General features: G+C 37.9%; 1 protein-coding gene across 9 annotated transcripts in view; it reads right to left on the reverse strand.

Moving 5' to 3' along the window:
• Window positions 1–23,819, reverse strand: part of ACSS3 (acyl-CoA synthetase short chain family member 3) — a 154,553-nt gene that overhangs the window by 111,788 nt on the left and 18,946 nt on the right. For all 9 annotated transcript variants that reach the window (XR_014017116.1, XR_014017117.1, XR_014017118.1 and 6 more), the window contains one exon: window positions 9,416–9,560. Coding sequence is in view for 6 of the 9 variants with exons in the window: in XM_081249922.1 (XP_081106048.1) it covers window positions 9,416–9,560 (145 nt within the window). In the remaining 3 variants the exon portion in view is untranslated. The remainder of the gene's footprint in view (window positions 1–9,415; window positions 9,561–23,819) is intronic.

Below are 23,819 nucleotides of genomic sequence, written 5' to 3' on the forward strand. Positions count from 1 at the left end.
CAGTGTCAATGACGCAGATGAGAACAAGGAACTAGGGGATGAAGGTACAGTAAGATTTAATCTGGGTCACGCCAAACTGAACCTCATCATCTTTTGACAAGAGATGCATTTAAAAATGTTTAAGTCACTGTATTATTTGGCACATTTGTTTTAGCAGCTTAACCTTTAACGTAAAATTTTAAAGTTTTTGTTTAACATTATCTCAATTATTAGGCAAATTTTTAATGATGGTAATTATCCAAATAGTTTTTTGTGTAATATAACCAAAAGAGGGACTTTCCTGGTGGCACAGTGGTTAAGAATCTGCCTGCCAATGCAGGGGACACGGGTTCGATCCCTGGTCCAGGAAGATCCCATATGTGGCGGAGCAACTAAGCCCGTGTGCCACAACTACTGAGCCTGAGTGCCGCAACTACTAAGCCTGTATGCTGCAACTACTGAAGCCCGCATGCCTAAAGCTCGTGCTCTGCAACAAGAGAAGCCACTGCAATGAGAAGCCTGCGCGCCGCAATGAGGAGTAGCCCCCACTCGCCGCAACTAGAGAAAGCTCGTGTGCAGCAACGAAGACCCAACGCTGCCAAAAATAAAATTTTTTTAAAAAGGACTCTCATTAAAAAAATATATATTTATACATATATATATGTGTGTATATATATATATAAAACAGAAAGAGAACTAAAGTGCTTCTAACTAATAGTCTTCCTTTCCTAGGATTCTGCTTGAAAACTATACAGAAACTTTCCCTTGGGGTATTACACAAAAACACCTCAAAAGATAGAGAGCGGCAGGGCATCTATAGGTGGCTGCCCTATAATAGACTTAATGAGACTTTTTGCAAACCCATTAGGTGAAGCCAGAGATCCAAGATAAGATACGTATGTGGAACAGCTTCTAGAATCCCATGGCACAAACCGTATCCTATCCTTTAACTGCCCACATGCAAGCACATGTTGCTACTGTTAAGGGGATTTAAGCCCAAGTGGTGCCCATTCATTTCTCTCTTGGATCATTTGTCATCTCCTGGTTTCCAATCTTGTCCACTATGTTCTCTGCTTCTTCAGAGATGCCAAAGTGATTCCTTTAATAATATGGAGCTTCCTGTCATACTCAGAATAAAATATAGTCTTTACCGTGGCCTGCGAGGTCCTACATGCCCTGACTCCTAGATACTCCCCCATCCTCACTTTCAACCACTCTCCTCTCATCACCAGTCTTCTGGCTCTCCAAGTCTATTCTTACTTAAAGTCTTTGCCTGATATAATTTCCTCCAAATGTTCACATGATTTCTCCCAGCCTATATTTGAGTCTATGTCACTGGGTCATCTCCTCAGTGATAAGTAGTTTTCTCTGACAAATCTATATAAAAGGGCGGTCCAAGTTACTCTCTAGCCTTATACTTTTCTTCCCTTATATCGTGCTATCTTTTCACTTGTATTGTATTATCTTTTTATTCATAACATATCTCCCCAATTAGAATGCAATTTTCCTGTAGGCAAAGACTTATCATTCACTACCGTAATCCACGGTGTCCACAGAAGTGCCAAAAATATATTAGGTATGCTAAAAGTATGTTTTGAATAAATAAATAAATTTGGCTCCATCACCATTCCAATCCAAGAAAATAAATTCAAAGCAGATTGTCTACTGATTTTATTGAGTTAACTTTCAAAAAGGTCAGAGTTTAACCACCCTGAAGATAAGACAAATCATCTAATAAGAACCTACTAATGAATGATAAATAAATTCATTAAACAAATGTAAGAATAAAAACTACTACAGACCAGATTCCAGGTTTCCAAAATGGCCAAGTAAGGTAAATGTTTTAAGCAGAGCTTTGGATGCAGAAAGATATAAACCTTCACAGCCAGGCAATGTATTAAAATAAAGAAGATTTTCATCCTATTAAAAAATTAAAATTTCCCAATGTAAAAAAAAATTATGGTGTGGAAGAGACAAGTGATATTGGAAATAATCATTTCTCTTAGACAAGAATTAAAGTTTTTTTTTTTACGTTTTGAATGAAAGTAGAACTATTGAATGTTCTATTCATGAACTCATTCAGTATGTAATGTGAGCTTATGCTACGAGGCCTGATTAGGCATTGTATAGATAAAATAAATTAATTAATAAATATTACCCCTATCCTCAAGAAGCTTTTTCTCTGGTCAGGAGGTACATTAATAAATAAGTAGGTACACCAATAATGTAGGTACAATGCTAAGCAAAAAATGAACCAGTGCTTAGAGAAAGGTACAAGTAAAGTGGTCTCAACTTCAAAGCATGGTGAGAACTTCTGGCATAAGGGGAAGTGAAAAGAAGTAAGTTTATACTTCAAACAGTAATCTTAATTTCAGAAACGATATAATCTCTCTAAAAACCTGGCTGAGAAAATCCAAAGGGGTTGCCCGTATTGTTGCTATTTTGGGTTGATGTAAACATTATCTTTAGACATTTTTAGTTTTGAATACATGTCTCTAAACGTGGGGAAAAAAAGAAGCTAGGAAACACCAAAACGTTGTTTTCTCATTTAATTTATTCTGTCTTATATTATCTATTAAATTGGTCTAATACTTATCTTTTTTAATATGGAGTACTCTCAGAATCTAACTAAAATTTCATTAAGTTGAAAAGTTACTCAAATAACGTTCCAGTTACAATTTTGATAAAAATTTAAATCAGTAGGTGGTATATAATCATCTTCAATTTCAAATGAAATATGTTTCTGCTAAACCACATTATACAACTCCGCATTGTACAAATTAGCTCGCTGAAATAACGAGGCTTATGGGAAAATTAGATGAAGCCAGACCGCAGGCTCAGCGGCCATAGCTCATGGGCCTAGCCGCTCCGCAGCATGTGCGATCTTCCCGGACCGGGGCACGAACCCGTGTCCCCTGCATCGGCAGGCGGACTCTCAACCACTGTGCCACCAGGGGAGCCCACTAGAGCCTTTTAACATCCATAAAAGTACTAACACAGCATCATCTTCAGTAGATCATTTACAGCCTTAACACTGGGGGCGTTGCTTCCTGCTTTAAGATATTCTACTATAGGGCATTTGCTTCCAAATTTCTTTCCAAAGGATGGCTAGTCAAGACTAGTAGAGTATAGACTTTGTCATTAGTTATTTTTAAAACGGGAAAATGTCATCTTTAGATTCTTAAAACTACTTAATCATCAACAGTTGCATTAAAAAATCTTCATCTTTTTAAATTAAAGTTTTCAGATATTGATAAGATATTCTCTTCAATTGTAAGAAAGTCTCTCACCAAAACTTGCTAACATGTTAACAATCCAATAGAAAAATGAATGCAAAAAAAAAAGATTTGAATGGGCACTTCAGAAAAGTCAAACAACAAACGGCCCAAAAGCACAGGAAAAGGAGCTCAACTGCATTAGCCATTAGGGATAAGGAAATTAAAGCCAAAATGCAATATCACTGCACGTTCACTTGAAAGCCCCAATTTAAAAGACCTGGTATTGGCAACACCAAGTGTTGGCAACTGCCATTCTCATATACCACCACAGGGAACGAAAGTTGGTACAACCACTGTGGCAAACTGTTTGGCCCTCTATCTATGCAAACCAAGCATGTGCCTGCCCCATACAACAGCCATCTCACTCCTAAGCACATCCCCAAAACAAATGCTCAAATATTGTCATAAAATTTTGTGCACAAACATATTCATATCAGCATTATTTGTAATAGTCCCAAACAAGTCATTACCCAAGTGACCAAACTACAGCCTCTTGCAATGAAATGAAAGAATCCCAAACAAAAAGTTTAACGAAAAAAGCTAGACACAAATGAGTACACTGATTTATATAGTTTATACGAAGTTCAAAAAAGCAAGTAAACTTCATCATAAACAGTGTTTAGATATCCGGATAACAATCACATGAGTGCTAAGTGAGAAATGACTCAAAGGAGACATAATCAGTGCTTCTGGGGGCTGGGAATACTCTGTTTCCTGATCTGGTGACGTGGGTGTGTTCTGTTTGTGAAAATCTAACAAGCTTATCCTTATGACCTGTACACTAATCTGAATGTATATTACATTTCAATACAAGTTTAAAAAACTGCATGCTAGGAAAATACATGAACCATTGTAAATTCAATCTCATACGAGCCTCATTCATGGATTTACCACGCACGGAAAAGGTAATTTGCCGTACAGAGAGAGACTTTTTAGTGGTGCAGACTGTAATACACCTGAAGTATTTATTGCTTATTTAGGAAGTTTAAGGAAAGAAAACTAATCATATGCACTGTTGTATATTTTCTCCTCAACAAGGCAACCTCTGGCAGGGCTGAATTTCTGCGTGTTCTGGTTTTTGTGGTTTAGGGTTTTCCTTATGGAAATACTGACGTGACAGAGAAATATCAGATTTTCTCACCCTGACATGTTTCTGAGAAGAAGAAATATTCATATTTTGAAGAGAGCTTCCCAAAAGGCAGAGGTTGGAAGGAGGACTTCTCATGGGACATGGCCCTTGATTTCAGAGTCATTTTCTCCTCTAAATTATTCAACCTTTATAATTACAGCCACTGCCATAATTATATTTCAAAAATTACCTTTAGTAGAGATAATAGACACTTTCAGGTTGAATTAAATCAGGAAAATTGAGTACACACTGGGTTTCATCAATTTTCCCCGTATACATATATTCACGAATATTTCTCAAATGCCCTTTACGGGTCATATTTTTGTTTAGTGAATATATACATAAAAATTCACAATTGTTTGAATACTAAAAAAAAAACCCCAAACTTACCACACACAGAGGTAAATTTAACATGAAATTAGATACAGAGAAAATAAACTCAAAGTAGGAATTTCTAACAATGATAAATATATAATATATACACACACATGCAAATATAAACTCACACACACTCCTTTTTTTCACTGAGGTCTGATATAACTACTAATTTGAAAAGAGCTAAGAGAAGGACACAATGAACACGTGTCTCCTGGAATGCAGATCAGAGCTGTTAGTATGGGAAATTCAAGAAAGAAACATTCATCTTGAACTACCAAGCCAAATGTAAATAAGCTAAATTTTTTCACAGATAATAATAAGTTAGAATTTAGTTGGAAAGAAGATCAAGTTCTACTACTGATACAATTCAAAACTAAAAAGTTCCTGCAATAAAGGAAGCTGGAGTCACTTAGAAATTCTAAATGGTGGCTCATTCACTCATTCTTCCATCATTCAACAAATGTTTTCTATGGGCCAGGCACAATCCTGTGAACAAAACAAAAAATCCCTTCCCCCATGGAACTGACATTCTAGAAGAGGAAACAACTCTAAAGAAGATGGATAAATAAAATGTGTAGAATGGTACTGAGTAATAAATAGTTAAATTTTTAAAAGAAAGCAGAGAAAGGACGCATGAAGTGGTATGCATGGGAACATTTATTTTTAACATGGCCAAGGAAGATCTCACTGAGAAAATAATATCCAGGTACCAGGAACCTTAAGATAACTGGAAGAAAAACCATCTCAAGCAGAAGGTAGGCAAGTCCAAAGGCTCTAAGGTGGGAATGGGGCAAGCCAGGAGAGTTCACTGCAGGAGGCAGTGGGGGGTGGGGTGGGCAGTGCAGTTCAGTGGGGCTGGGGAGTAGGTCACAGGAGCCAGATCACGAAGCACCACAGCTCACTGTACTGTGGTCCTGAGTGTCCTCCGAGTCTGGCTCACTGGAGCCCAGTCTCCCTACCCCCGGCACTGTGCTTCATTCCAAAGCCACTGTGGCAGCCCTAGATTCTCTCCTCCCAGGATCTCTGCATGTGCCATTCCTTCTGTCTCCAGGACCCTCCCTCTCCCCACCGTTTGTCTTCCAACTTTTGGTCATTTGGGCTCATTTTAGACACTGACTCTTGCAAAAGCCTTCTTATGCCCTATTAACCCCTGGCTGAGCTGGGTGCCGTTCCATGTGTTTCCACAAAATACAACACTGCGACACACAACCCCTGTTATGTTCACATAGTTTTTTAGCTCCTAGAAAAAATAGGGAATGAGTTCATGCACCTGTATCCCTTTGTTCCTAGCAAGGTCTGCCATACAAAATAAGTATGTGTTGAATGAGCGAGGGATCCTGAACCAGGCCAAATCTCTCTACAAATATCTTAGTAAAGGGTTTTTTGTTTTGTTTTGTTTTTGTTTTTTGCGGTACGCGGGCCTCTCACTGTTGTGGCCTCTCCCGCTGCGGGGCACAGGGTCCGGACGTGCAGGCTCAGTGGCCATGGCTCACGGGCCCAGCCGCTCCGCGGCATGTGGGTTCTTCCCGGACCGGGGCACGAACCCGTGTCCCCTGCATCGGCAGGCGGACTCTCAACCACTGCGCCACCAGCGAAGCCCTAAAGGGTTGTTTTAATTATCAGCTCCACACAAAAGATGACAGTTTAGGAAAAGCTCTACTTCTGAATCATTCTGTAAAATCTTCAGGTCCTGCAAGTCACTGAAACACTTTAGCCTGAAATTTGTTGGTTCACTAGTTAATAAATGTCTGTCTTCTCTACTTAATAAAATAAAAGCCACAGAGAACCGGGAATGGGTAATCAAAGTGGAGCACAATGCCTCCGTCTTTCCTAACAGTCCTTCCTTTAGTACTTTAGAGAAGAAAAACCTGGGGAATCAGAACCTGTCAGCAGGTGAGAGAAACAGGCCTTTTAAGTACTCTGATGTCAGGCTAAACTGAAACCAATGAACCAGTACAAATCTCAAAAGGGTCTAAGAGTCTAGACTCAATATTAGAAAATCAAGATGAGTTAGTAGAACGGCTTCTAAGCAAAATCTGTGTGTATACTTATCATATACACTTACTGATTAAAAAGAAAATAACAGAAAATGCAAATAGAAATAACCGTTATTTAACTCTTCCAATTTTATGTTTCTAAAGTGTTTTCTTTGATGCTTGGTCATGTGTCAAATTCAATATACTGATACAGATAAATATTTATAATGTATAAATAAGTTGCCTAATCAGTATAGCAATTAAGATTAACCAGTACCTTAATATTAACCTAAGTCTTAAGTATTAATAAAATGATATGCCCAAATCATAGGATTAAGTTTTTAAACATAGACTAAACCTTATCTAAAAGCTGAAAATGCAAACCTAAAATAAAACAGAATATAACAGGTTATCAGGAAATTTGTTATCTCATAATAGAACACGGCCTCAGATGAAAAACAAGGTCATTTGGTAACAGAGTGCCTTAACTCCTCAGCCCCAGCGTGAGCTCCGTCTCTGTACACTTCATTCTGAAAATACACAGTTCCCACTTACAGACCAATGAAATATATCCAACAGTATATGTGCAGCACTATTTCCTTCTGTTCTGTATTCAGTTGCCCAGTATTTGAACTCCCTTCTTATTGGATTGGAATTCCCCTAGCATGAGTTCTAGAGAGAGGCAGGGCCCCACTCCTACTAAGAAATAAAAAGACAACAAGAGGGTTTCCCTGGGGGCGCAGTGGTTGAGAATCTGCCTGCTAATGCAGGGGACACGGGTTCGAGCCCTGGTCTGGGAGGATCCCACATGCCACGGAGCAACTAGGCCCGTGAGCCACAACTACTGAGTCTGCGCATCTGGAGCCTGTGCTCCGCAACAAGAGAGGCCGTGATAGTGAGAGGCCCGCGCACCGCGATGAAGAGTGCCCCCGCTTGCCACAACTAGAGAAAGCCCTCGCACAGAAACGAAGACCCAACACAGCAAAAATTAATTAATTAATTAAATAAAAAGACAACAAGACAGTTCCTCCCAACCGCCTGGGACTTTGGGCATGTAACCTAAATTTGGCCAGCTAGATGTACCTACTCTGTCAATCGAGAAGTCAGGTCAGCAAGTCTACTTACTAGACAATTTGTGGATTCTTAACTTTTCACGGCTGCCCCGTCTCCCTTGGGGTGTGCCATTTTTCTGAGCCTAGTTCTTAAGTCTTCACTTTTCATAAATTCCTCTTATGTTCAAATCAGCTGAAGGTAGAATTTGTTGCTGCGGCCAGGCTGATACCCAGCCTGTGCAAAACCACCTTTTCTCTCTTTATTGTTTGTAGCAACTCAGGATTGGGGCAGTAATTGTTTTGTCTCAGTTGCCTTTCTTGAAATCTCTTAGAAAACTAAACACAAATATTGCTGATGCAAAAGGATATTATTTCAGAGAGCCAGGAGGAGTCGACTGAATACTCTAAAAATCGCATGAAAATTCTAAATGAGGCTTTAAAAAAAAAGGCAAAGGAAGAGAATGTGATTCGAAAAGCTTCCATAAAAAAGCAAAGGCCTCCAAAACCTAGCATGACAGACTCTGCTCAACCAGAAATTCTCAACTAGAGGTGATTTTGCCACTCCAGGGACATCTCAGCAATGTTTGTAGACATTTTTGGTTATCACAACTGGGGAAGGGGTGCATCTAACGGGGAGACCAGGAATGCTGCTACAAATCCTACAGTGTACATAAGAGCTCCCCACAATAAAGAATTATCTGGCCTAATACGTCAGTAGTGTCAAGGCTGAGAAACCCTGCCCTCCACTCTACCTCCCTTAAAATCATAAATAAATAAATGCCCTCCCCCAGAGCTAGAATAACTCTCCCACAATTCATAATACCCAAATACTTTTATAATTACTTATGCAATCCCATTTCTACCCCAATATTAAAAGAAAAAAATCTCATAACTTATCTGTCAATATAATGATCCATCTGAGAACTAACTACCCAAATGGGAAAAAACTAAAGAAAGAGCAAATAAGGGAAAGTAATGAGCATGTGCAAAGAGCTTTAAAGGGCCAGGAAGCCTGAGGGAGTGGCAGGACATACGGGTTGAAAAAGGGTTGCGTTCATGGCCAAGAATGTTGGGAAATGAAGCTTGGAGGGATCATGTGATCAGACTCCAAAGTGTCTTGTACATCACAGAAGTCCCGACTTTGCTCTCTGAATAACGATAATTTTTAAAGAAAAGATTTTTAAGTGGGGTAGAGAAATATGTTGTTTCTTAGGAAGAAAATCCTAGTGTCACTTTAGGTGACAATCTGACAGGTGCAGAGCCTGGCAGTAGGGAAGTCAGGAGGTTAGGAGACTACGTCAACAGTACAAGAGCTGAAGAGAACAGCTGAGCAAAGGGGATGGCAGTGTGGATGGAAAACGAAGGCCAGAGAGAACATAAGCATGTTCTTAGAGCTTTGTTAACCTCTTCCTTTAAAATAAGTATCTTCCAGTACTGTAAAATATAATTAAGGAACAAAAATGCTTTAGATGCATTAACACACCTCTATCTCCAGTGTGCACCAAAAGTACAGTAACATGTCAATGAACTAAGAGAATTAAAGTTATGCAATGAGAATGGATGCTATTGAAATAATTTCTGTGTGATTTCCAAATAACAGGCACAGAAAGTTTATAATATTACCTGCTCCAGGACTTCTTTATAGGTAATAGTGGCTTTAGTATTTGTAACAGGACTGTCATAAATGATAGCAATCTTATCTCCTTTACCATTTTCAATATGACGATCGATGGCATTGTAACAGATGTTAAGCATCCCTTCCACAAACCTGAAAAATAATTGGAAAGTAAAAGTGAATGACTTCAAAATACATATTGTTACTTAACTAGGTTTCTATAGTCCTAGCTTGGCAGAGCTGCCCTTAAAACAGTGTTTCCCCATGCAAGTTATGTCAGGTAATGATGGCTGTAAACTATTTAAGCTGGTACAGAAGTGACACTTCTAATAAATATGTATTTATTTTCATGTGCACAAGAAGAAAATATACATCGCACTTCAAGGTGCCAATTTTGTGGATTTTATTGCTTAGGATGAAACTAGAGTATACAGCACCGAAATAATCTACTTTACATGGATGAAATGAATTGTATATAAGTGCAGCACAGATGCATTAAGCTGAGAGGGCAAACAGTAGATGCATGACTGAAGTTTGAGTACCTGCTGTAAAAAGACAGACTTACTAGAAAAATCAATTCTTCTTTGAAAGATGTACATATGTGTGTGTGCGTATATATACACACACACATATTTGTTTGTTTCAATTAAATGCAATACCCCCAACTTCACAAAGAATAGGTAAGTTCTTTCTGCATGTTTGAAATGCCTCATAATCTGAATAAACAATCAAAATGCACATAAAACGTTAATAGCTTTTAAAAAACTTTTAAATTCACCACTCTTTATCTCAATTGCTGAGTGAGTTCCTTTGAAAATAAAGACATAATGTAGATAGATGGAGATAATTTTTAAGAAAATATAGCTCATTTTCCTGAGCATGGAATTTGCCACTTTTTTAGAAGGAGAGTATTCGATAAAAAATAAAAGTATAGTAATGGTCCATTTGTTCCAATGTCAGACTAGCAAATATTATAAAAATGCAAAATAACAGGAGGAAAATATTGAAGCAACAAGAAAAAGTCCCATTAAATAGCTGAGTATCACTGTCAGGTCTTCACTCAAAGAGCCCTGTGTGAAATGAAGCAGGGAATTAAGAATGCCTATAGATACAGTGGCAGCAATAAGAAATAACAGATACAGAAGGCAGTCGGAGGAGGAATCACTTAATCAGCATCAAATGTCCCTGTATACATCAGTAACGGTGAATATGATGACCTTACAGTACAGCACAATGAGTAATTAATACAATGATTCTGAATTGCCAAGTGCAACAGATTTGATGTTTGCTCAGAAACATTGTCTCTTCCCCTCACCCTTACTTCTATTAAAAATATTTTGTGTCTTCCTCTTGCCTCCATCTTCCTCAGTGGAGAGTACTTCCCTTGACTCTGGGGTCATCCATGTGATGTCAGCTCTGGCTAATAAGCAGTCATGAAGCGTGCACTTGCTTGAAAGCGCTTGACACGACTGGGCTTGCTCTCCTTCACCTACACCCCCTCCAGGAGAAGAGCCTCCAGGTATTAGTGCTGCCTCCGCCTCAGCCTGGTGCCAACAATGAGTATTTGCAGATGGGAGCAGAGACCAAAAGAAGCAGGGAGCCCAACCCAGGAAGACAGACGTCTTAGAACAGCGGCCCCCAACCTTTTCAGCAACCTTTTCATGGAAGACAATTTTTCCATGGACCCGGGGGAGCGGGGGTGCAGGGGGGATGGTTCAGGCAGTAACGTGAGTGATGGGGAGTGATGCGAAGTGGCAGGTGAAGCTTCGCTCACTTGCCCACCTCTCACCTTCTGCTGTGTGGCCCGGTTCCTAACAGGCTGCAGACCGGTACTGGTCCGCAGCCCGGGGGTTGAGGACCCCTGTCTTAGAAAAACATTTCCAGTTGTGTTGATCCCACGACAACCTACAAATTAACTGATGAATAAATACCTTATGGCTCAGAGATTTGTATGGTGATATGCAGCATAACTGTGGCCACAATTAACTAATGCACCAAGAAAAAGTAAAAAATATTTACTCAATATTTTGGCAGAAATAAGGAAAGATACTTTATAGAATTTTCCCACAAAATACTTATTCATATTTTTGTGTTTTTGCTTTTATTTCTGAAAAGAATACATTTCAGACACATGAAAGACTGACTTACTGGAACACTTCTTGAGGATGTCATTATCCTCTATCTACCACTTCTACTCTACCACTCTTTGGGCTCGATATTGAATTATGCCCATAACATTTCACAAAACAAGGAGCCCCCTCGATTCCAAAGATTCATGGAGGACTCACTTTGTCATCTGCCTTATTGTTCTCCTACTTCTTACTTGTTCCTTCTAGATATCTGTTGAAGGAGTTCACAGAGAGGATGTGACCGCAGGTTGACCTGTCAGCTGGACCCAGGCAGTCAGAGGACCCCCCCACCCTTGGGACATGTGTGCCACCTACTATTCCCATACTAGTAGCTGTTTCAAGGACATAGCCTTGAGAAAGCAATGTGTTGTTGAGTCCATCTGGACTGAGTATGTGTCTGAACTCAGATAAGGACGTTATTTTCAAGATTCTTGTGGGTGGGTGCGGAGATCTCCTCATCTTCTGGCCACCCATGACACGCCTCAGACGCAAGTTTCCTTGCTTATGAAATCTGCCACCCACCCACCATTCTGGAGGGGCCTGCCCCTTTCTTTGGGCTCTCCTTGCCCTCCATGAATGGGAGCCAGTTTGCCAACCAACAATATTTTTCATGAAATCTTCTTCCTTTGCCAAATCTTTAATTGACAGTAATTTCTAACATTCTATATCCATCCCTTTGCGCACTATGTACATTCCCTGGGTGATCTCTACACTTTTATGGTTTCAACGTCCATCTTTAGCTCCAGCTCTGATCCCCTTTCTGAACTCCATTCCCTTATAGCCGACAGCCTACTGGACATCTCTCCTTGGAAATAATAAAACATCCAAAATGATAATCATTTTCACCCCACCTCCAACTCACAGCCCATCTCAACTGCAAACTTGTTCCTCCTCCTGTTTTCCATATTTCGAGGAACCACCTTGCACCCATGCAAGGTGTAGAAACTCAGAAGTGAAATTTGATCCCTCATTCTCCACATTCTATCGATTGTCTGTCATATCTGTCTTTGCAATTGTTAAGTGCTCTCACTGATAACCTGGGTTACAATTCCTTCCTCTTAATTAATCTCCTTGCCCTAGGTCTTACCCCATCCTCTCAAGTCATCTTCCTTTGCTACTAGAATGTCGTTCCTCAAATTAAATATTATTACATCAAATGGCACTCAAACTCATTTAATACCTTTCCATAAAGCTCAGGACAAAAAGTATGTATCTTTAGATGATATAAAAGACCCTTCATCTACTCAACTTCATTTCCCCTCACGCAACTTCCCATGCTCCAGCTATACTGAACTACAAAATGTGCAATTCCTAGAGTTCACGTTATTCAAAGAATTTCTGTGGCTGTTCTTTCTGTGGCTGTCCTTCTCCTTTACCACCGCCCTCTCCCAAGTAGTTCCAAAGCCCTGTGCACATATCTCTACAATACTACTTATCATATTACACTAACAATTAGTCCACTTACTTAAATGTTTCCCTCATTTTACTATAATCTACCTGACAGCAGAGACTATATTTTCCTTATAGTCTGAGGATCTATATATTAGGCACCCAATAAATATTTGATAAATGAAGCATGAAAATATTAGTAAACATTCAAGACACTTTGGATTTAGGATCCATGTACAGTAGCCAGGGTAGTTTTTACTCTTTTATTTTAAAGTTGAGGGAATGGAGCCTTAAAAAGAATAATGCACAGGACATTTGGCTAAGAACTGGAGAAAGCCATACCTGCAACCCAAGTCTTTGGACATCCTGACTGGTGTCCTAGTCCACAATATCCTATTCATTCATTCATTTATAAATCTATATTTTTTCTATCCTCAAGTTCACTGATTCTTTCCTTTGTGATTTTCATTCTGTTGTCAAACCAATTCAGTGAGTTTTTATTTTCATTATCATATTTTTCAGTTCTAAAATTTCCATTTGTTTTTCCTTTACATCTTTTATTTCTTCGCTGAGGCCTTCTATTTAACTGAGGCTTTTTAAAAAATGTTTCAAATCTGTTCATCGTTGCTCGTTTAAGCATTTTTTGTATGATGGCTGCTTTAAAAATCCTTGTCTGATAATTCCAGTCTCTGTCACCTCAGTGTTAGCATCTACTGATTGCTTTTCTCATTCAAGTTGATATTTTCCTGGTTCTTGGTATGACAAGTGATTTTTGTTTGTATCCTGGACATTATAAGTATTTTATTAGGAGATGCTGGAGCTTATTTAAAGATCCTATTTAAATCTTCTGTTTTATCAGGCCTCCTCCGATACTGTGTCAGTGGGGGAGGGAGACAACTCATTACCACCAGGTTCAGGTGTAAGTTCCAGCTCCCCATTAGGCCTCCACTGACACTCATGAGAGTAAGGGGTACCTCATTACTGCTGAGCTAGGGTAAAAGTTCAGGATCCCACTAGGCTTCCATTACATCATCCTGGCTGATAGGGGGGAATGGCACCTCATTTTGACTCCCCACATGGACTCCACTGACAATGCCAGGGGTAAGATCCTTCTTACCTCTTTATCTTAGCCATAATGAAAGTTCCAATTCTTGATATAACTTTCTCTGACACCACCAGGGGAGGTGGCGATGTTTAGGACACCTTGTCACAGCCTGGTAAGAGTAGAAGTCTAGGTTCTCCATTACCTTTTCACTGGTGAAGATGGGATGGGAGCCACAGAGCTTTCCATAGCGTTTGACTGTATTAGGGAAGTTACTGGCCAAAAACGTCCTGTCTTGGCAGGCTGTCCCTCCCCACCCCTTTTATCTTTGGGGGGGAAGGTCCAAAGAAGTTTTTGTTGGAATTTTTTTTCTGCACCCATTGGTATTTCTAGGTTGCCACCTTCTCCAGCACTCAGTATAGGATATATAAGACAAGAAAGAAAACCCAAGGAACTCAGTGCCATGTCATTTCTCATGTCCCAAAGTTCCTAGCTGGTTTGGTTTCTTCTCTCTTCCTTTCAGAGTCTTCTTATGTGTATTTTATATATAATGTCCTATTTTTTAGCTATATTTAACAGGATGAATAGGAAAAAGTGCATTTTGTCCAACTTGTCCTGAAAGTTTCTAAGTAATATTTATTGATCCCTTATTCTAGACCAATATTTCATGTGTATGAAGTCATCTAATCAAAAAACAACCCTAGGGACCCTTGTGCACTGTTGGTGGGAATGTAAATTGGTGCAGCCGCTATGGAAAACAGTATGGAGGTTCCTCAAAAACTTAAAAACAGAACTACCATAAAATCCAGCAATTCCATTTCTGGGTGTTTACCTGAAGAAAATAAAAACATTAATTCAAAATGATATATGCACCCTTATGTTCACTGCAGCATTATTTATAATAGCCAAGATGCAGAAGCGACCTAAATGTCCATCAGTAGATGTGTTGAGTTGATCAAGAATATATATATATATATATATATATATATACACACACACATACATACACACACACACACACACACACACAATGGAATATTACTCAACCATAAAAAAGAATGAAATTGTGCCATTGGACATAGAGGGTATTATGCTAAGTGAAATACATCCAAAAAAGACAAATACCATATATTCTCACTTATATATGCAATATAAAAAAAACAAATTAACAAACAAAATAAAAGAGAAACAGACATACAGATACAGGGAACAAATCGGTAGTTGCCAGAGGGGAGGTGGATAGGGGTTTGGGCAAAATATGTGAAGGGGAATTAAGAGATACAAACTTCCAGTTATAAAATAAATAAGTCACAGGGATGTAGTATACTACATAAGGATGTAATATAGTCAATAATACTGCAGTAATTTTGTATGGAGCCAGACAGTTACTAGACTTATCATGATAATCATTTCATAATGTATTTTATTTTCAGATCACTATGTTGTACAGCTGAAAAATACCACAATATTGTACATCAACTGTACTTCAACTTTAAAAAAACCTACCCTATGAGGTAGGTACTATTGTAAACCCCATTTTATGTATGAGGAAACTCATCTGACAGCAACTTGCTAAAGGCAGCGTATTATGGAACCAACCCCATGAACATCAAACGGCAGTAACTCTACAGGCAATACTCAAAGAACTTCAGATTTTCTTTCCAATTATTTGTAACTTTTGGGTGGTTTAACATTTAAATTACTTGTACCCTAACATTTTCTTTTTGAAGGATGCCCTTAAGGAAACTTAAAGAATTTTAAGGGTACCCTTTGGGACAGACAGGAAGGAAATTCAAGCAGAGGGAAAGGCCTGCAAGCAGTGTTAAGCAAGAACTGTTGCAGAAAGTAACATATTGGCATGGCTCCAGAAATGGTTATAGGTAATGAATATACTGCTATAAATTGGCTAAATTTAAGGACTGGTTTACTGCGGATGACTAGACCAAGTGACCCGCAAAGGGCCTCCTGGCTCAAAGATTTGATTTTTCTACTGTGAGAAGATTCGTATTTCATTTTAAATCAAATCATTTCAGTAAAGGTCAACTGAATGCCTTCTATGTGCTGTCTCTCCAGTACCCCTTCTAAATTTATGAGAAGGTTTTAAATGGTTTGTCTCCCCAGATTATTAAAATAACTAATGCTCACTGCAGAAAACTGAGAAAATATACTTTGGAGTATTTTATTTTTTCTATATGTAAATATTCTGCCTCTGTTTAAGAGTACATTATGAGTTTTTTCCAATGATCTGAACAATTCTCAGAATGCATTTAACGAAGGCATAATATTCCATTCAACTGCTGTTCAATAATAGCCTCTGCAGCACTATTTAAGCACAAAATTATCCTGCATTGTTGCAAATTGCTTTTCACAATATTTTCATTATTTTAAATGATCCCAGTATGATGTTTCTTGTAGAGAAATATTGGTCACATTGCTTTTTATTACATATGCCAGCAAGATTCCTACAATCAAACACACACACACTTTCACACATCAAACAACCAAACTGCTTTCTGGAAATATTGAATCAATTTATATTACTGTCAGCATTAGCTGAAAGTTCATTTTATCACACTCCTCTAAACACAGATTCTTCTCAATCTTCTTCAATTTTAGAAGCAATTTTAGAAGTTTTAATTTTGGTTTATGTGATGACTAGTATTAAACACAATGTCTTACCAATTTTTAAAAGTTCTTTATATAGGACATTGAATTAAGTCTGATATTGTTACAAATTATATTCTCAGTTTATTCACTAATTTTAGTTCATAGTGTTTCCTGATATAAAGATATTTTAAATTTGTATGTAGTCAAATAAACTCATAATTTTCCTTCACAATTTTTCCCTCTAAGATAATTCATACTACTTCTCTTCTGATTTAATTTTTTATATTGATGCCTTAAATGTACCATTAATGTATTCATATATGTGTATAATCTGTATGTAAAATCTGTTATATGTTATACACATGTACTATGATATGTGTGTATATGTATTTATATAGATATATGTATATTATGATGTAGCAGTACAATTATATTTATTTATCAGTAGTTAATTTGCCAAGCATCATTTTTTGACTAATTCTTACTGTCCTCATTCATTTGTGATGCTCCATTCTTCCCAAACGTCTTAGTTTTTTATATACACACACACGCACACACACACACATACATATATCAGCACCTTTGTCAGGGCTATATAGCTACTAGATATAACTACTGGAATATTCTACCAATAGAGTCTTTGACTAGCTCTCTTTTTAAACTCAGTCAGATTTAATTCTGTTGCAGAAAGGAAAAAACTTCATACTCTTTATCCTACCCAACCCCTGCCCTGAATTCCTTCTGCAGAAAATTGGAAGCAACCTGAAGGTACCCCATAACCTACTTGAATAACAGAAAAAAATATAAACCTGAAATAAAATTGAAAGCGATATGGAGCCAAGAGAAACGGTGCTACCCCCAGATCAGAACAGTGGAAAAAAATTTTAACATATAAAACAGATAGGAGCAAAGTGACTGCTCAATCCAGAAATCATGAGAAACATGACAGATCCAAGGGTATGATACTGAAAGATTTCCATGACATTTTATATACTGCTAAGTTAAAAGAAAGAAAAGGAAGGTGTAGAAAAATTTATAGAGCCATACCACAGAATACTCTACATTCATGAGGAACCTATAAACCCTAAGGAAATACAAAGGCTCACCAAAAAACCTCTCAATAAAACTCTGAAATAACTCCCAGATCAGAGGGAGGTAGGAATAAAGAATGGGCATTGGTGTTTAGATAGAAAATTAAGACATAATCAAACACACACACATCATAAAATATTTAACCTGTCTAGAGTCTTTCTAAAATAAGTATAATTTCTGCATGGATGATCGTCCCAAAGATTCAGGACCTGTAAAATAGGAACAAGCCTCTGTACAACTTCTAAGAAGCCTAGAAACTCTACATTGCCACCTGGAAATCCCCTCTTCTCCCTCAAACAATTGTAGAAAGAATGACTCTAGCAATCAAAACCTGTATTCATTGACAAGTGAACAAGGATCCTTATTTGGGTTTTGAAATGTACTCAGCTACCTGCTGAATCTTGACACTCAGATGAGCGTGTGTGTGTGTGTGTGTGTGTATGTGTGTGTGTGTTATGTGTATGTGTGTGCATGTATGTGTGTGTATATGAATTAGAAGACAAAATAAAGCTGAGGTGTGGGGAGGGCATATTCTCAATATAAATAACAAGCGGAAAGGTATATTTGCAACTTCAATAATATTTAAAGTGTTCCTACAAGTCAATAAGAAAAAAATTTTAAATCCAATAGGCAAAGAAATTCAGCACACTACCCACAGGGAAAAAAAACGATAATGGCCAATAAGCATAAAAACAGTGCTCAGTCTTACAAACATCAGGAAAATGAACATTAAAACAATAATGAGATGCCATTTTTCTAAACTGGATTGGTATAAAAATATAATACACACTGTTGGTGAAAGAAAAGAGAAACTGGCATTCTCACGTAAAGTTGGTAAGCAAATAAATTAGTTCAGCAATTTAGGAGTGGATATATATACTTAGCTCCAAAATGTACTTTTAACTTAACCAAAGAAAGTTGCTTACGTGTTCATCTCTGTTGCATAAAAGCACAAGAAGGAGTCTAGAAAAATGGACAAGAAAATATTAACAGTAGTAAACTCTGGGTAAGAGAAAGTTGGGGGACAGTATGGAGAAGGGATGGTCTATATTTTTATATGATATGTACTTCCTCTGTTATTTAATTTTTATGAGCATGTATTTATATATTGAATACATGATTTACATATATTTAAATAACATTAAAAGCTTTAACAGTCTAGATGGCTTGTCTCCTGATGTGACTGAATCATCAACTCTATAATCAGTATAACTACCATTAATGGAAAACATTCTAATTTAATAAAAACATCTTCTTGAATATTCTTCTGGTAAAAAGAAGCATTTCTTACACTTATGATAACATCTAAACTCAGTTTTAAGAACTAAAATTTGGACCATAAAAAGTTCATTCTTTTTATTTTTCTCACCAGTATTAACCTCAAGCATCTGAACAGTCAATAATAAACAGCTAGATAGAATCTTCAAATCACACAGAGAGGTCTGTCATAAATTTGTGGTCATCATTCCTGCTGTCCATATCATTTTGGGTGTCCTCATTCCAGGCACTTGTAAGACTGCACTTTCATATCCACTTGAAATGAGGTGTGGCCATGTGGCTTGCTCTGGCCCATGAAATGGCAACAGAAGTAATGCAAGGAGTCTTCAAGAGCAAATGCATGCTGACAACTTCCCCTTCTCCCTGCCACAAGGATACTCCAAATGGCAACTGCACTGTTAGCTTATATCCTTGAATGAGGATGGATGACATGGAGCAAATCTCTTGGGTAACCCAAGATAAACCTGTACTATAAGTGAGATACTACTGGGCTATTTTAAAACGGGGAGATTTGAGTGTTGTTTATTCCTGCAGCATAACTTAATCTATCCTGATACAGAAGTCTTAATTTAAGATCCATAAATGTTCACAAATTCAAACAAGCTTTAAAATTGTCACATTTCATAATTTAAAAGGCAAAGGGATGCATTCCAGGACAAACGAAACAGGAGGAATCTCAGCTAGTGTAATTCTATAGTCACTACAGTAATGTTAGATTCCTTGAAAAGGAGTCAGAGACGAGCCATCATCATCAGTGTCTGAGTTCACAGAGGCGGGGCTTGACGGTTTTCAGAAGGGGCTCAGAAAAAATGAAAGGTTCTGAAATTCGTTCTAGATGTCCTGAACATAATTTTCTATTTTCCTTTGCCTTTTTCTCATCAACCCCTGCTAACTTACATCTAGCATAAAACCTTGGACTCAGCTCTTTGGAAAAAATCTGCCTTGAGTTGTATTTCTTCTGTTCTTCACTTCAGCTCACCCTAAGTCTTCTCTGTCTTTCCTAATATTTGATTCTAGCCTACCCTGCATTTGACTTTGGCTTTCTTCATCAAATGAGTTAGACTGGAGTGTGTACTTGGCCCACACATTGGGCTAAGTCAGTGAATGTGGGTGGATGTCTGAAAGATTTTTAAGAGGTAGGGAGCCTGACAAGCGCCATGGTCTTGATCTCTGGATGCCAGAAAAAGCTACTGGCAAATTTTCACATGATTCTTCTGTTCCCATCAATTCCTATAACCATCAACTTCCCCTCTGTTGAGGGCTAAATTTTCTTTTTTAAGCATGTATTTATTAAGTCAGTTTTCAAACATTACAAAAGGAAATAAAACGTTGACACTCAAAAAAAAAAAAATGTCCTCATGTCAGAGGGGAAAACTGATAGCATTTACTCTGTGGATTTGATTACCCAGCAATGTAAAGTTAAACTGGTAAAGTCTAAAATGTTCCTCTCAATTCCACCACTGCCTCCTTTGCCAAGAATAAAATTGATTTAATATACTTCCAACAGTGTGGCCTATGAAACTCTTTCACAAACTGCCAGATTTTAATTTGCATAAAATAACTGTTGAAAGCTTCCTCCAGCACAACCATATTTAGTGGTGACAATGTTGTAACCCTCTCTGTACTCTCAGCTGCTCTGTACTCTGCAAATTTTCATTATTAAATAACTGGAAAGTCTAACTTATAATTTACCTTCTGATATGAGTTTACTTCCTTCAGATCAGATTATAATTTCCTTCCTTGATGACCTCCTACGTGGGTCTTCATTTCATCACAGTTTCAGAAAAAAACAAAAACAAACTCCAAGCTCTTTTTCAAACGTTAAATAAACCTGAAGCCAACATACTGAGAACAATTCAAAGATGATGAATACATTTGGTTATTTGTATACTAAAACACTAAATCTATATACTAAAATAGTGATGAACATATAATCTTTATAATTGATAATTCATTATTTTATAAGAAGACTATGGCACATTATAACCCCCAGTATTAACTGTCAATAATCCTTTCAAACATTTTTCTGTTCAACAAATTTAACAGTAAATAGTTTATTGTTGATTAGAACTGAGACTGTGAAGGAAGGGGAAAAAATATAACTGGGTACATGTTCTCCACTCTGAAAGGCAGACTAATTTGCAATAACTATAATAAGAAGCAAAATGTGGCAAATTTCCTGACAGAAGTACAAACTAAGTATGATGAAAGCACAATAAAAAAGAGTTTAATTCCAACTACAGGTATGTGGTAAGGAGAGGGCTGGATGTTGTAAGGAATGCATCAATAGTTACCAGTTTGGGCTTTAAAGTCAAAAGGCCAGAGTTCAAATCTCAGACATGTTGTTTACTAGCTGTATGACTGTAGGCAAATTAACATGTCTAGGCCTTTCTTCCCTCATCTATGAAACTAGGAAAATAAAATAAAAACCAACTACATAGCACTTACTCTGTACCAAGACAATACTATAAGCATTTAATACAAATTAATTCATTTAATTCTCCTAATAACTGTGTGTGTACACTAATATCACCCTCATTTTACAGATAAGGAAACTGAGGTACAGAGAAGTTAAGTGGCCTATCTGAGGTCCACACTGGAGCATGACAAGCTGGGACTGGATGTCAGGCTGTCAGGCTCTGATTCACAACCACTATTCTGTGTGGATGAGTTAATGTGAGAGAACTCTACACCCACCATGAGCACAATTTTATACACATTTCATTGACTCCTTTCCGTAATGCTATGAGGTGATTACTATCACTACATACACTTACAAACGAGCACCTGGCTTAGATGAATTATGAAAGGACACTTTTGTGGCAATGGGTACAATGAGCTGGAGCAGGACAAGAGGAGAGAGGACTGATAGAGATTTTTTGCAATAATCAAGTGTGATGATAAAGATGGAAATGAGGGAGAGATCTGAGAAATACAGAAGAATGAAAAGAAAATTTTTAGAGTAAAAACAGGAAGAGAATGAAAAAAGTATCTATCAAAGAAACCGGGACTCTAGAAGGGTCAGCAACCCTAGCCTCTTGCCAAATCTGGACCACCACCTGTTTGTGTAAATAAAGTTTTATTGAAACACAGCCACACTCAGTTGTTTATATATTCTCTGTGACAGCTTTTGCTCAACAACAGCAGAATTGAGTGGTTGCAATGGAACCTATCTGGCCTGCATAGCCAAACATATTTACCATTTTGCACCTTAAAGAAAAACTGCCAATCCTTGCTCCAGAGAAGCCCTGTCCAATAGAAATTTCTGTGATGATGGAAGTGTTTCATATCTCCACTGCTCAACAGGGTAGCCACTAGCCACAAGTGGCTGGCTAAATTTAAATTCAAACTAATTAAAAGTAAATAAAATTTAAAATTTAGTTCTTCAGTTGCACTAGCCACCTTTCAAACACTCAATAGCATCATTAGCTAACGTAAATTTTATTTAATTCTAATTAAATTGAACTTAAATTTAAATAACCACAGATGGCTTACTGGCTACTATACTGAACAACACAGTTGTGGGAAATTTCAAAGAGGTAGATGTGGTCCCCAGAGTTAAATACTATAGAGAGACCAAGCAAGGTAAGGACTTCAAATCAGTCCATAGAATTAAGCAACAAATAGGCACTGATGATCTTTGGGAGAGTAATTTGGGTAGATTGACAAGGCCTGAGGCCACCTTTCAGGGGATGCAAGAGTGTAAAGGAGAGGAGGACCTGGAGAATAGACAACGTGGCCAAGAAGTTAGCATGTAAAGAGAAGGGGAATGTTCTAGCTCCTCTTATCTTGTGCAAATCTTTCAACTGAATTTTATTAAAAGAGAAGGGTGAAACATGAGGGTAGCTGAGGGGAAAGGGACTGAAAACTACTGGAAATACTGTTTGTTTTTTAATGGCATTGGCAAGTGGGAAAGTAAAAAACAGGGCAAAGTTCAGGTTCTGTTTTGGAAGTGCAAGTGCATCAGTGCCGCTGAGAGAAGAGATGTGTGTTTTGGGCATAACAAGAGCTAAGGCAAGAGAGACCAGTGCAAACCTTACCTTAAAAGCCCTGAACACCTCATTAAGAAAGGGGAGGCCATTAAAGGGGAATGCCCTCTTCAGAAAGGGATGTCAGGTCACTCTTGGGAGGCAAATGAGGAAACAGAATCAGTTAGGATCTATTGACTATCCTAGAAAGTCACAGGAAGTTAAAAAAAAAATGTGGGGGAGGTATAGAAACAAATCAAAGGAGCTAGAAGTAGAAAGAAGGGTGTGTCAAAGAAAACTGAGGTCACATCATCTCTGTGTATCAGGTTTATGTTCTCTTTAAGGGACACCTGAAATAAGAAAGAAAAATACATAATTTTGAAGTAAGAGTGGGAATAACATTTTGTTAATTACCAATAATGTGCCAGGTTCTGAGTTTGGTAACTCATTTAATCCACGCACTACCCCTTCAGGAAGACAATGTTATTCCTATTTTACAGACGAGAAATGAGGCTTAGAGAGGTCAAATAACTTCCCAGAATTATCAAACTAACACATGGCACACTGGAACCCAGTGCTTTCCCACTCCGGGGAAAATATGATGCATTTCCAATTTTCCATGTCTGTGTGCTAATTTGAGTAATTCTTATACCCTCACTAGACACTGTTTCCTGTGGGCAGAGACCATGTGCTAGCTCATTAATGGCACACAGCAAATTCTCAATAATTATTTTTATCTTTTTAAACATTTTTTAATTAATTAATTTATTTTATTTTTGGCTGTGTTGGGTCTTCGTTGCTGCACACAGGCTTTCTCTAGTTGCAGTGAGCAGGGGCTACTCTTCATTGTGGTGCATGGGTTTCTCATTGCGGTGGCTTCTCGTTGCAGAGCACGGGCCCTAGGCGC

Source organism: Mesoplodon bidens (assembly GCF_964165515.1).
Source record: "Mesoplodon bidens genome assembly, chromosome: 11".
NCBI lineage: Eukaryota > Metazoa > Chordata > Mammalia > Artiodactyla > Ziphiidae > Mesoplodon > Mesoplodon bidens.